General features: G+C 41.7%; 1 protein-coding gene across 1 annotated transcript in view; it reads right to left on the reverse strand.

The window, feature by feature from the left end:
• MYH15 (myosin heavy chain 15) overlaps positions 1 to 13,540 on the reverse strand; it is a 153,146-nt gene that overhangs the window by 86,824 nt on the left and 52,782 nt on the right. Inside the window, exons 13-17 of the mRNA XM_078352276.1 lie at positions 12,470 to 12,615; positions 11,823 to 11,993; positions 5,295 to 5,471; positions 3,741 to 3,873; positions 657 to 724 (exon numbers count right to left, since the gene is read on the reverse strand). Of these exons, the coding sequence (XP_078208402.1) occupies positions 657 to 724; positions 3,741 to 3,873; positions 5,295 to 5,471; positions 11,823 to 11,993; positions 12,470 to 12,615 (695 nt within the window). The remainder of the gene's footprint in view (positions 1 to 656; positions 725 to 3,740; positions 3,874 to 5,294; positions 5,472 to 11,822; positions 11,994 to 12,469; positions 12,616 to 13,540) is intronic.

Genomic DNA, 13,540 nt, shown 5'->3' on the forward strand with positions numbered 1-13,540 from the left:
TTCTTTCCTGTGGCAAGTCAATATTTCTCTGACAGACATAGTTCCGTCGTGAATCATCTCTACCTATTTTGAATTTGATAGCAATAACTTATGGCAGGGCAATAAAAGGACTTGAAAAAAGAAATTGTTTCTCAAGTTCTCTCTCTGTGGAAAACGTTTGTCTTAGGTCAGATTCTCTAGAAGCCAAACCTGAGATGGGAATTCTGGTTCAAGAGGTTTATTTAGGGAGTGAAGAAAGCTGGGAAAAGCAGGGGAAGAGAAAAGCATTTAATGAGACCCAGCTTTAGCCTGATTACACAAATGCACCAATTTCACCATAGGTGGTGCCCCCTGGAGGCAAGGGAGAGGCTAACGTCTGGAGAGGAGGGCAGAGAGGAGCATAGCTTCTCCTTTGGCGAAGTCCAGTTCTGACAACTCAGCGTTGTTAGGAGCCATATGCACATCAGCTGGAAGATGGGTGCAGGATGATAAAGGGATGCAGGTGGGAACCAGCAGTGTCCTCTAAAACCCTCGATAATAACCACATAAACTTCAAGTTTTCCAGCTTGCTAACTCCCGATATTTTATCCTTATTTGAAGATGTGAAATGTCACATCAATAATAACATATTTGATTGTGAAGCAATTAATATATGAATAGATGCAATTAAAAATTACTTTATGCAGAGATGCAATCGTTCGGAATGAAGCTCCTTTCTTTCGTTTCTTCTCCCCAAATGGTATAGCTAGCCAAAAAAAAAACCAAAGATGAAAACATGTAAAAAGCTCATTTTTGTCACATTATCATACCCCACGGATGGAAGCATAAATTCATCCGAGTTCTAGAACAATATGGCAATAGCTACCAAAAGCTTCAAAACAGTTATGCCTTTTATCACAAAATGTGTACTTTTACTGCTTTTCCTTAAGGATATAAGCAGGCGATTGTGCATACTCGTTGAAGCATTATTTAGTCATTGCAAAAAAATTAAGCAAAAATAAAATTAATCAACAAATGCACATTACAGGAGATTATGAGAGAATATGCATACAGTGAAACAGCTTTTAAAATGATGACATGGATCCATATAACTTCTATGGAAGGATTTCTAGGATATTTGTAAACAAAAAGTTACTTTACAAAGCCTGAATTTTATATGTGATGATCCTGAGTGTGTATACACGTTTTTAAGTGCAGTTGTGTTATGGGTGACTATAAACGTGAAAATGTGGAGAGGCGTAAATACTAAGATGTCAACCGTCTGTTAGTCTATATGGGACTACAGATAATTTTTCTGTTCTTTTTTCAGTTTTTCTATATTGTCTCTGCTTTTTAGCAGCATTCATGTATTTATTTCCATGATTTATTTTAAAAATCTACCAGCACTTTGGGAGGCCAAGGCGGGTGGATCACCAGGTCAAGAGATCGATACCATCCTGGTCAACATGGTGAAACCCTGTCTCTACTAAAAAAAAAAAAAAATACAAAAAATTAGCTGGGCATGGTGGTGCGTGCCTGTAATCCCAGCTACTCGGGAGACTGAGGCAGGAGAATTGCCTGAACCCAGGAGGCGGAGGTTGCGGTGAGCTTAGATCGTGCCATTGCACTCCAGCCTGGGTAACAAGAGCGAAACTCCGTCTCAAAAAAAAAAAAAAAATCTATTTTCAGTTTCTAAAAGCAAAAAACCTATTCTAAGCCAACCAGCTTTACAAACGTTTGAATAGGCTAACTCACTAAGATGTTCAAGACAGCAGCAACGAAATCCATAGGCAAGCTGGAGAGAACGGGCTAGCCGTCAATATGGAAAACTAATAAAATATTCTCTGTGCCTGAGCAGCAACTGTGCGGTGGCAGATGTCACGAAGTTTAACCAGTCATGTTCCTTTGAAACACCCAAGCCTCTAAGTGAAACACTTGACTTCTTTGTACTTCAGTTTCTCCATCCATGAAAAGGGAATAACACTATCTTTCATTAATGTTTATAAAGAATTATAACCCTGGTTTAAATTATTTGGATTCCCCAGGAGAAAGTATAGTTATTACAAGCAATTTAATGTTTGGATTCGTCAGAAATGTGGAGGCAAGTATTTTCAAAGAGTGCTTAAAGAATTACAAAAGAAAAAAAAAAAAAAAAAGGCCTTTCTGGACAATTCTTGTCTTGTAGTTCCAAAGAACACAGAACACACCCTGAAGAGTTAGACGATTTCTCCTCTAATTCTCTGCCCAAACCATTCTCTGATCTCTTATGATCGGAGAATTACTCAACTGGGAGTCATAAGCTTATGTGGCTACTATCAGACTTCTCAGAGGTACTTTAGCAGCCATTAGAATCAGGCAAATGTACTGCCTGAAGATTAGCCGGGTCCAGACACAATAGCTTCCATCTCTTCTTGAGGCAGGCCCAGAGGATTTCAGGCATGTTCCAGAATTATGTCATCATGTGCTGATGAGGCCAGGAAGTGCTAAATTCTCTCTCCATTCCCTATGTCAGTCGGAAGAACCAATCAGCCTGATAAGGGCCGGGAGTTAACATGCAGCTGGGTGTAAGATAACAGCAGGGTAAGTATGATGGAAAGTGAGAGTACGCGCCCCATTTAAAGAACAGTTGGTGTACTCTGCCACACTGTTGCCATGGGGAAATCAGAACCCAGGCTGGCTAGATTATCTATTTCCCCAGAATTTCCATTTTTTCAAAAGAAAGCGGAAACTCAAATGTGCATATGAAATCTGATTTTTTAACTTTTGTGGACCAAACAAAATGTGTTTGAAGGCCAGTTTCAGCTCAAAGGCTCTCAATCTGTGACTTTTGCTGTAAGTAGTGGAGAGCTTCCCTCTGTATGTAGTTAGCATTTAGTTCAATGAGGCTGGTGTTAGCAACTTTGGCTCAGTATCTTCAAATCCATCATATGATGGGGCAGAAGTTTCTGTTTTATTCATTCCTGGGAGACAGTGAGTGTGATAGGCACTAAAGTAGAAAACAGAAGCCCTTCTTTCTACCTGGCCTTTGGCATATAGTAGATTTGTAAAATCAGGGATGCTACTTGACTTCTCTGTCCTTGTTCCCGGATAGATTTTACAAATCTACTATATGGCAAAGGCCAGGTAGAAAGATGGGACACTCTGCATATATCTTAAAGTGTCATGGTAAGTGGTAAAATAAGAACACTGGTAAACATAGAAACACTCTGTATATATCTTAAAGTGTCATAGCAAGAATTGACTAAGATAATGTAACTAACAGCAGTTTGTAAATTACAAACTACTAAACAAGATTAGTTGTCAGAATAGAATGCCTGCTAAACAGGTATTTGCTGCATGCTACAGGCTACATTTGAACAAGTCAGACATGATCCCTGCCCTCATGAAACTTATAATAACCCTAAGTGCACAGAGTGCTATGAAAGAGAATATTCCAAGATACTTCCATCTATATACATATGTATATATAACTAGCTAGATAGATAGATAGATATTGCCCCCAAATTATTCATGAAAATAGTTTTTTGTTTTCCCTTTGCAGCTAGGTGAAGTAGAAGACAAAAGCAGGCCAGGAACAGATTTCTTGAATCTATCTTGGAGCACTAATACCATCTCCCTGAAGAACCCCCAGCCCAAGGACAAAAAGACTAATAAGAGGGGATGACCCAGTCCGCAGGGAACAGAAACATATCACAGGAAAGAAGCTAGAATTTTTGAAAAAGCGGAGGCAACCATAGGTTTCATTCTGAGGCTGGAAAATCAGGGAAGTTTGTATGACTCACCACTGTCAGTACTCATGTAATTTTCAAAAAGCCTCGCCAGGAGTCTGTTGGAAGACTTCTGAAATGCAGCTACCACTGTGTCATTAAGGAGATCTTTGTTCTTTTCAAGCCAACCGCTGATATTATAAGGTACCTTTGGAAAGGCATGCATTTTGGGTAACGAAAAGAAAAAAATTGCATAAGTTAACATAGAAGACTGTGTATTACTTTTCTTTCTCTCTCTTTTTTTTTTTTTTGAGACAGGGTGTTTTTCTGTTATCCAGGCTGGAATGCAGTGGCACGGTCACAGCTCACTATAGCCTCAACCTCTTGGTCTCAGTTTATTGTTCCACCTCAGCCTCCAGAGTAGCTGGGACTATAGGCACATGCTGCCATGCCTGGCTAATTCTTTTTTTTGTATTTTTATTTATTTTGTGTGTGTGAAGATAGGGTTTCAACATGTTGCTCAGTTTGGTCTCAAACTCCTAGGGCTCAAGCAATCCACCAACCTCAGCCTCCCAAAGTGCTGGAATTATAAGGAGCCGCCATGCCCAGCCTGTGTACTACTTTGAAAAAAAATTACAAATTGTGTGGGTCCTTTCCCCTTAAATCAGTTTAATGTAACAGTACTGAACAATACTCCAAAAGTCCATTGTGCAGTCGAGAAAGATTCTCAAGATTCTTACCATTAAAGTTGTCAATAGAAAGGAACAGACAGGAAGGGGAGAAGGGAGAGAGCTAGGGGAAGAAGCAGAAGAAAGGAGGGAAAAGAAGGCAGAGAGAGAGCAAGAGAGCAGAAGGAAGGTTGAACAGAATTTCACATCACTGGTCCTCAAAGGCAAGAATGCTGAAATAACTGTCTCTGATGCACAGTGAACACTCAAAAGCCAGCAATTATAATGCTACTTTACTGTATATATCATTCTAATTAATATGCCAGTATATCAAAGAAGAAAACTGTAAACATAGCTGTGTACAGCTGGCAGATCATTTTTAGGTTGAAGTATTATTTTATCCTTTATCAATTCTCTTTTTGTTCCACCCAGAATCATCGGCCAAAAGTAGAAATGCAGAAACAGGGGCATATACACTGGTGAGGAAATGAGGAGAGGCAGCAAGCATCATTAGAACCTTTTTTTTGGCCATAGTTTGGGGACCGTTACTTCACATTGACTATTTCTTTATGGGAGAATAAAAAAAAAAAATCTTCAATAAAAAGATCAATCGAAATCACTCATTCACACAATGTTAAGTTAAAAGGAAGGACAAATGGGGGGAAACCATGACTTTTACTGTCTCCATCCCTTTCTGAAGCTGCCTTGCTTTGAGTTGAGGTGACAGAGTCCATTTGGAGATTTCTGACCTCTGTGCACATGGAATGCTATTGTAGTTGGCCATTTCATTTCCTGAGAGCTAAAAGGCAACACTACCTTTTTTGTTGGGGGACTAAGATGTATTTTGTTCTTCTCTTCATTTAATCTAAACGTTACTTAAATATTATCTAAGGACTTTCGCTGAGTGCACTTGAAACAAAGTCAGGAAAACTGAAGCCCGGGGGGTCCAGAGGTAACTCACCACACCTGCATAATGGACAAGTTCAAAATGAGCTTCACATTTCTTCTTATCAGGCTTGGGCTTCTGGAGATGAACTGACTTTCCAAAATGGTTGTCGAAGAGTTTGGTCTTGAAAGTCAGGTCTGTAGCCTCAGGAAACATACACTCTTCTTCAAGGATGGAAAGGATGCCCATTGGCTGTTGAAGAGGCATAAGAGCAGCAGATTAAAAAAAAAAAAATCTGCACTTTCAGTAGGAGGTCAGTATAAATTCTTTCCCAGGAACCTAATCAATTGACAAAGGGAAGAATATTCACTGCACAGAACTAGCAGTCATCCATTCAACTAACACTTTTTTTTTGAGACGGAGTTTCGCTCATTACCCAGGCTGGAGTGCAATGGCGCGATCTCGGCTCACCGCAACCTCCGCCTCCTGGGTTCAGGCAATTCTCCTGCCTCAGCCTCCTGAGTAGCTGGGATTACAGGCATGCGCCACCATGCCCAGCTAATTTTTTGTATCTTTAGTAGAGATGGGGTTTCACCATGTTGACCAGGGTGGTCTCGATCTCTTAACCTAGTGATCCACCGGCCTCGGCCTCCCAAAGTGCTGGGATTACAGGCTTGAGCCACCACGCCCGGCCCATTCAACTAATATTAATTAAATATCTGCTCCTTAATACCGATACCTGTAGCCACTGGTGATCCATGCCTGTGAGCCCTGTATACCTAGTGCCTGTCCTCAGGGTGCATGCTTTCTAACAGGGTGGCAGGCAATAGGAAAGTAGACGAAGAAATAACTGAAGAAACAAACGACTTAGTTTATAAAAGGGCTCTGAAGAAAACATTCAACGTAAAGAAATAGAGAATGACAGGAGGTAAGGAAGGGAGCTCTTTTAGATAGTCATCGGGTAAGACACCTCTCCTAAATGAGACCAACAACCTGAGAAGATCCGTGCACAAGTATTCCAGGCAGAAAAATGAAGACAGCAAAGGCCCCGAGGCCAGAGCCTGGGGCTCAGCAAGTCTGAGGTCCTACCGGGGTCAGTGTGAACAGAGCAAAGCTAGCTCGATGGAGCACATGGTAATAGAGAATGTCGAAGAGCTAAGCAGCAGCTGGATCTCAAAGGCCTTACAGGCTGCAGTAAGACATGTGGCTTTTATTTTAAGTGTAATAGGAAGCCTTTGGGGGACTTTTTAAATGAAGCACTGTGATTTGATTTATGCTTAAAGAGGATCATTGGTTTAGAAAGTAGGGCTCATGGGCTCAGTCCTGCCTTCAGTCTGTATTGGAAAGCCAGTGAGCTAAGAATGGTTTTTACATTTGTAAAGGCTTTTAAAAAGCCAGCAGATTGGGTGAGGTGCCTCACACCTGTAATCCCAGCATTTTGGGAGGCTGAGGCGGGTGGATCACCTGAGGTCAGGAGTTTAAGACCAACCTGGCTAACATGGTGAAACCCTCTCTCTACTAAAAATACAAATATTAGCCAGGAATGGTGGTGCGTGCCTGTAATCTCTGTTACTTGTGAGGCTGATGCAGAAGAATTGCTTGAACCCAGGAGGCAGAGGCTGCAATGAGCCAAGATCATGCCACTCACTGCACTCCAGCCTTGGCAATGGAGAGAGACTCCATCTCAAAAAACAATCACAATATGTCAGTGCAAATCTCATGACCTCCATTAGCACAGTTTTTCTCTAAAGAACCATATAGTCTCTGTCACACCTTTGCCATCAACTTATTGAAGCACTGTAAGCAGCATGCGACAACATGTAAACAAAATGAGTGTGGCCATGCTCCCACAAAAGTGGATTTACATAAACAGGCTGCAGGCTAGATTGGGTCCACAAAATCTGTTTGCTGACCCTTGGTCTAGAGTACTCGTAGTGTTGGAGCTTATGAGAAGTCATTAGAAATTAAATATGCATTGAATTTAGAACTGGGTGCCCACTCGCTGATGGAGAGAATGTGGTGTGTAGGAAAATTTTATTGCATTTATACTGCTCATAATATTTTAAATGTATTTTTACATTTATTAGACTTACAAATCCTTTACTTGACTGCAAATTTCCTGAAGGGAAAAGCTATTTATAAGAAATGCTTACATTTTTCTACAGCATTTACGCAGAGTGTTACATACAGCAGTGTGGTAGAAGGCCCCACATTATGTATGTCTTGACATGTGGGAAAAACCAGGAGGGGCTCAAAAGTTCCCTTTCTATTGTGTTCCCATGTTAGGTCCCTTAGCCAAACACCCTCCTTATGGCAGGGACCAGACATAGTGCCTGCTTACTCCTGAATAATGGGTTTAATTTCTCTATCAGCCCATGACATTATTCAAACAAGCCTCTGACATCCTCCTGTAGGATCCTATTGTCACGTCACCTGTAATTACGACAAAGTCTGCCTCCCACAGCCCCTGCTTGTTCACTCTGTTCTCAGCACAACCCTCTTGTGGCCCTTCATGGTTCAGGGTATCCCCACTGCAGGCTGTGTGCATTTGTGACTAATAAAATGCTGTTCTCCTCTGTCTGGTGTTAGATGTCATATGTCCAGTCTTTGCCATAAACCTAGGATGGGATTCCCTCTCTCAGCAATGGGGTGAAGAGGAAGCAATCAAAACAAATGTTGGGAAGCAGCAAAGGAGAACAGACTTGCAGAGTGCCTACATAAATTGGTTATGAATGACATATAAACTGGGAACAAGAAATCACAGCGAACTGCAGGAGGCCTCTGCGGAGGCAGACTTCTCCACGCCTCCTGTTCCGGTGCAGGGTGACCTCGGCTCTGTTACCGTAAACATTGTGCTCAAGGACATGGAACTCCTTCGTAGCACTATGACATAGCCAGACTTGAGGCTCCTTGTAAGGCCCACGTTCCACCAGCTACACATAATAAGATAAAGATAACCACACGTTCTTGTTTTGTGACACTCCCAAACCGCCACTGTTACCAATCTTTAGAATGACATACCAGTTCCGGCTTACCGGTTCACTCCACCATCTTGTCACCCTCTCCCCTCCATCTCTCCACCCCTACCCTATGGATCAAAGTGATTGTAACCAATAAATACTGTAGATGATCACTGTCTCCTCCAGTAATGAGTGATGCCCCCCGGGTCCCACTTTCTCTCTTAATCTGTCTTTTTCTCATTCTTTTGTTGCCACCTAACTCGGGGTACCCATGGGTGTGATGTGGGGCTAGTTCCCCACAACAAATAGCTGCAAAACAGATTAACTTGATGGTTTAATTAAAAAATAAAAGCCTTTGTTTTAAGGCTATTTCCAATAATACTGGAAGTTCCTGGAGTGCCAGGATGATGCCTTCTGGGGTTTGCACTTCCTAACTCTTACGGTAGCAAGTTCCGAGGTAACTAAAGTGTAGGCCCTCAGCACATTTCTGCCAAGTAATTAATTGACAGGTGAACCCTGAGATATACAGGTTTGAGTTCTGGGAACCTCACTGCTTTGCTGTGATCAATTATCAAACAAAATATTTAAGAGTTTCCAACCAAAAAAGCATGCAGTTATGTGTTTAAGGAAAATATTCATGTGCATATAAGATACAACTAGATATTAATGTGATTTATTTTATGTTAAAACCACAAGAATTAACACATCTGAAAAGCTCCTCTAGGGAGCTGATAACACTTACATAATGCCAAGATGTTGTTAGGATGTAAAACATTTTAGCACTTTGGGATATCTGATACTATGGACCACTGATGCATCAAAAATTCCTGCTGTCTGATGGTATATCTTCGTATAGAAACAATAAAACTCATTCAGGTCGAGTCAGGCCAATAAGGCAAACAGTGTGATCAAACAGTGTGGACTCAAAAACCGGTGAACCAAAAGTATTGAAGCAAATTTGCCTCGAAAATTTCCCTGGCCAAATTCTAAAATCTACCCGATCTTCTGAGAAAGTACAGTGTGGACTCAAAAACCGGCGAACCAAAAGTATGGAAGCAAATTTGCCCTCGAAAATTTCCCTGGCCAAATTCTAAAATCTACCCGATCTTCTGAGAAAGTGCAGTGTGGACTCAAAAACCGGTGAACCAAAAGTATGGAAGCAAATATGCCCTCGAAAATTTCCCTGGCCAAATTCTAAAATCTACCCGATCTTCTGAGAACGTTTCCAAAGAGCTAAATCATTGGAGTAAGTATGTTGCCTTCCAGGGTGTTGACACCAAATGAATAATAAGTTTTAAAATGTACAAATTGCAGAACCTTTATTAAGAAATAATAGGGAAAATCTCTTGACCAATGCCTTATGTACAACCATGAATTTGTAGTCATATATTAATACTTTGGAATGTACATTTTTGATGCCCAAGTTCTAAACAAACTAGAATATTTCAAGTGGTGAAATAAGTGTGAGCTAATTCCATAACAGACTTGTTCACGGCATAAATGCGAAAGGAGGTCACTATAAACTCGAAGACCAAATTAACAATGAAAGTGTGTCTTAGAATACATTTTTTGTTTTAGTTTATATAAACTTTTTTCTTTTTGAGATGGAATCTCACTCTGTCATCCAGGCATGCAGTGGCATGATCTCTGCTCACTGCAATCTCCACCCCCCAGGTTCAAGCTATTCCTGCCTCAGCCTCCCTAGTAGCTAGGACTACAGGCATGCACCACCATGTCCAGCTAATTGTTGTATTTTGAGTAGAGACAGGGTTTGATCATGTTCGCTAGGCTGGTCTCAAACTCCTGACCTTGAGTCATTTGCTCACCTTGGCATCCCAAAGTGCTGGGATTACAGGACTAAGCCATTGAACCCAGCTGATATAAACTTTTTAAAATAAACTTCCAAATATGAAACTTTTATATATGAAAATCCTTTTTTCATATATGTATATAGAAATACCTGCTATATGACATTTTATGCATGTTGATGTGTTTTAGTTCTTTTGAATCTTAAAAACAACCCATGACTCATTTTATTTCAAGGAATGAGTTTGATGATTAATATTTGCTACAAATCTTCTCCACAAAGCCCCCAACCAACATAATGGGTCTTTTCAAAATTTAGAATCTTTTCAAGAAAGGGTTTCTTATTTTCATTTGTCTGACCTGAATCCTGTTAAAATTGTTCATGGAAAACCAAAGACTTAGCTTTCCATTTTATCATCTGGTCAGTAATTTTTTTCTCATCTTATCGTATCAGTAGAAAATACAACAGGAAATTACATCCGTGATGCTGGTGTGTTATTTGGAATAACCAAGACTGGCATAAATGAGGCAACAGACTTCAGCTCAACTAAAAATCAGTAACATTCACAAAACTTGTCAGGATCTGAACAATGTCTATGTCCCACCTTCCTGTCTACAAAAAGCATCTTGTCAGAATCAAAGTGAGTATGTAGTACAGGTGACAACTGCCAGAAGCTAAATCTGTCCCTCTGAGGACCTCCAGTTCTTTTGTTTCGTTTCTAATCAGAGAACTACAGCTTTATAAGGCCGGATCAGAGTCGCTTCATCATTATTACTATTGGTAATCAGCTCATGGTTGATTCATTATTACTATTTTTTAATCAGTCTGTCTTTCCCCCGGGAATTTCACTGGTTAAAAAATACATAAAATCAATGGCATATCCACTCCCTGTTGAAAATAATAGTTATTTTCAAGAAGATCTAAAGCCTAATAAATGAAATTGATAGGACACAGATGGATAAAACATGAAGCTTGCGAAGGACATGGAGAGGTCAGTCGCCCTAGCTCCCTCAGAGCAGGATTGTTGAGAATCAAATGTGACAGCATCACTAGAGTTTTCAGGAAATTAAAGGCTTCAGGCTGCCCAGACCCATCTTCAAGATTTGCCGCAATCCACGCTTATGGCGAGGCATAAGGGTCCTGTAACTACTCACATGCTGCCATGCTTGCTCCCGTGGAGAAAGCCACAGAAAGAATCACACAGAATTCCCCTGCAAACCCCACTCATCTTTCCCAGAACAAGCAGAAAGATTTCAGAGTACTGGGACATCACCAAATTCAGAAACCGTACACTGCAGCTAATTTACTAATAAGCCATGAAGTATTGTCATAAATTACTTAAACTAACTGGTACTTGTCCAATTAAATGAACAAACTACACCCTGCAAGGTAGCAGCCTTGAGGACTGATGACAGTTGTCTGTTCGCATGCTAATTTGCCAAATTTCGTTAAGCTGCTCTGGGTCTACTCATTCACCTTATGTTAATCGGTCAGGCCCTACAGTGCTCATATTTTCAGCTCTGTGTCTTTCCAGTCAAGAGCATGACCATTTTTAATCTCGACAAGTTTCCTCTCACATTATCAGTGGAGGCCGTGCATTAGCAGCAAATGTGCAGTGAAAGCCTGCGTTAGAGATGATGGAGTGGGGCAACCGACAAGAGAGTCTCGTTCGGATGCCACGGGTCATGCACACAAACACCATTGAGATAAAATGTGCCGGGCTTTCCGACCCCGTTTCCCATCCCCTGACATAGCCTGAGTCCTGACATGGATCAACGTAGCAGGCAGGGACAATCCTCCCGAAATGAAAATGGACAGGGAGAAAACATATATTACCTTCTCAATGAGATCTATGCAAGGTTGCAAATCCAGACCAAAGTCAACAGACACCCATTCAATGCTTTCTTTCCTATATTCCTCTTGCTCCAGGACAAACATGTGCCGGTTGAAGAACTGTTGTAATTTTTCATTGGTAAAATTAATGCAAAGTTGCTCAAGGCTATTATACTTCAAGGATATGAATAGGTGAAGAGAAGAGATAAAAATAAAATTAAGGTCCACTTTCAAGAATGTCCAGTAAACACAAAAACAGAACCATTAGTATATGATGGCAAGTAGATTCAACAAGTAAGAAATGCTCAATTAACTCAATTAACTGTCATTTTGAATTGTAAGATCATTAAGTGCAATTTTCTGAAGATTATTACAATAAATAACACTTAATGGTATTAAAATTTGAAAGCATGATTCCTTTAACACGATTTGCCTTTATGTGAACCAGAATTAAGAAATCGATAAATACTATCATTAATTATAACAATAATTATTATTAATAACAATTATAGCTTTTTTCCAACCAGGTTAGCCCTGAAGGTTTGCACAGAATTGTCCTCATGCTGTGACCATATTTTCCCATCTTCAAGTGACATTTTCTAACCTTCTTGTACATACGCATTGACTTCCTTCTTACCAGATACACTTACCTCAAGGATTTCAAAACCAGTGATGTCAAGAATGCCAATGAAGAACTGCCTTGACAGCTGGGCATCCAGGGCCCTGTTGATCCGTGCCACCAGCCACTTAAACATCCTTTCATACATTGACTTGGACAGGGCGCCCACAGTACAGGCTACCTAGAAATCACATGGAAAACACTCCTTCATCTGACAGGAGGGTTCATGTCAATCCTGGGCATTCTCTATCAGCAACCACCCTCTAGTCAAATCAGGATGTCTTTATTGACCTTCTGTGGTTCTAGCATTCTGCTGAATACAATGAGAAAAGGAAGGAAGACGGAAGGAAGGAGGGAGGGAGGGAGGAAGGAAGGAGGGAGGGAGGGAGGGAAGAAGGAAGGAAGGAAGGAAGGAAGGAAGGAAGGAAGGAAGGAGGGAGGGAGGGAGGGAGGGAGGGAGGGAGGGAGGGAGGGAGGAAGGAGGGAGGGAGGGAAGAAGGAAGGAAGGAAGGAAGGAAGGAAGGAAGGAAGGAGGGAGGGAGGGAGGGAGGGAGGGAGGGAGGGAGGAGGGAGGGAGGGAGGGAGGGAGGGAAGAAGGAAGGAAGGAAGGAAGGAAGGAGGGAGGGAGGGAGGGAGGGAGGGAGGAAGGAGGGAGGGAGGGAGGGAAGAAGGAAGGAAGGAAGGAAGGAAGGAAGGAAGGAGGGAGGGAGGGAGGGAGGGAGGGAGGGAGGAAGCAAGCAGGGAGGGAGGAAGAGAAAGAGAGAAAAAAAGAGAGAGAGAAAGGGAGGGAGGGAAAGAAAAAGAGAGAAGGAGGGAGGGAGAGAGGGAGGGAGGAAGGAAGCAAGCAAGCAGGGAGGGAGGAAGAGAAAGAGAGAGAAAGAAAGAGAGAAAGAAAGGGTGGGAGGGAAAGAAAAAGAGAGAAGGAAGGAAGGAGGGAGGGAGGGAGGGAGGGAGGGAGGGAGGGAGGAAGGAGGGAGGGAGGGAAGAAGGAAGGAAGGAAGGAAGGAAGGAAGGAAGGAAGGAAGGAAGGAGGGAGGGAGGGAGGGAGGGAGGGAGGGAGGGAGGGAGGGGGGAGGGAGGGAGGGAGGGAGGGAGGAAGGAA

The sequence above is a fragment of the Callithrix jacchus genome, chromosome 15, assembly GCF_049354715.1.
Source record: "Callithrix jacchus isolate 240 chromosome 15, calJac240_pri, whole genome shotgun sequence".
NCBI classification, from domain to species: Eukaryota; Metazoa; Chordata; class Mammalia; order Primates; family Cebidae; genus Callithrix; species Callithrix jacchus.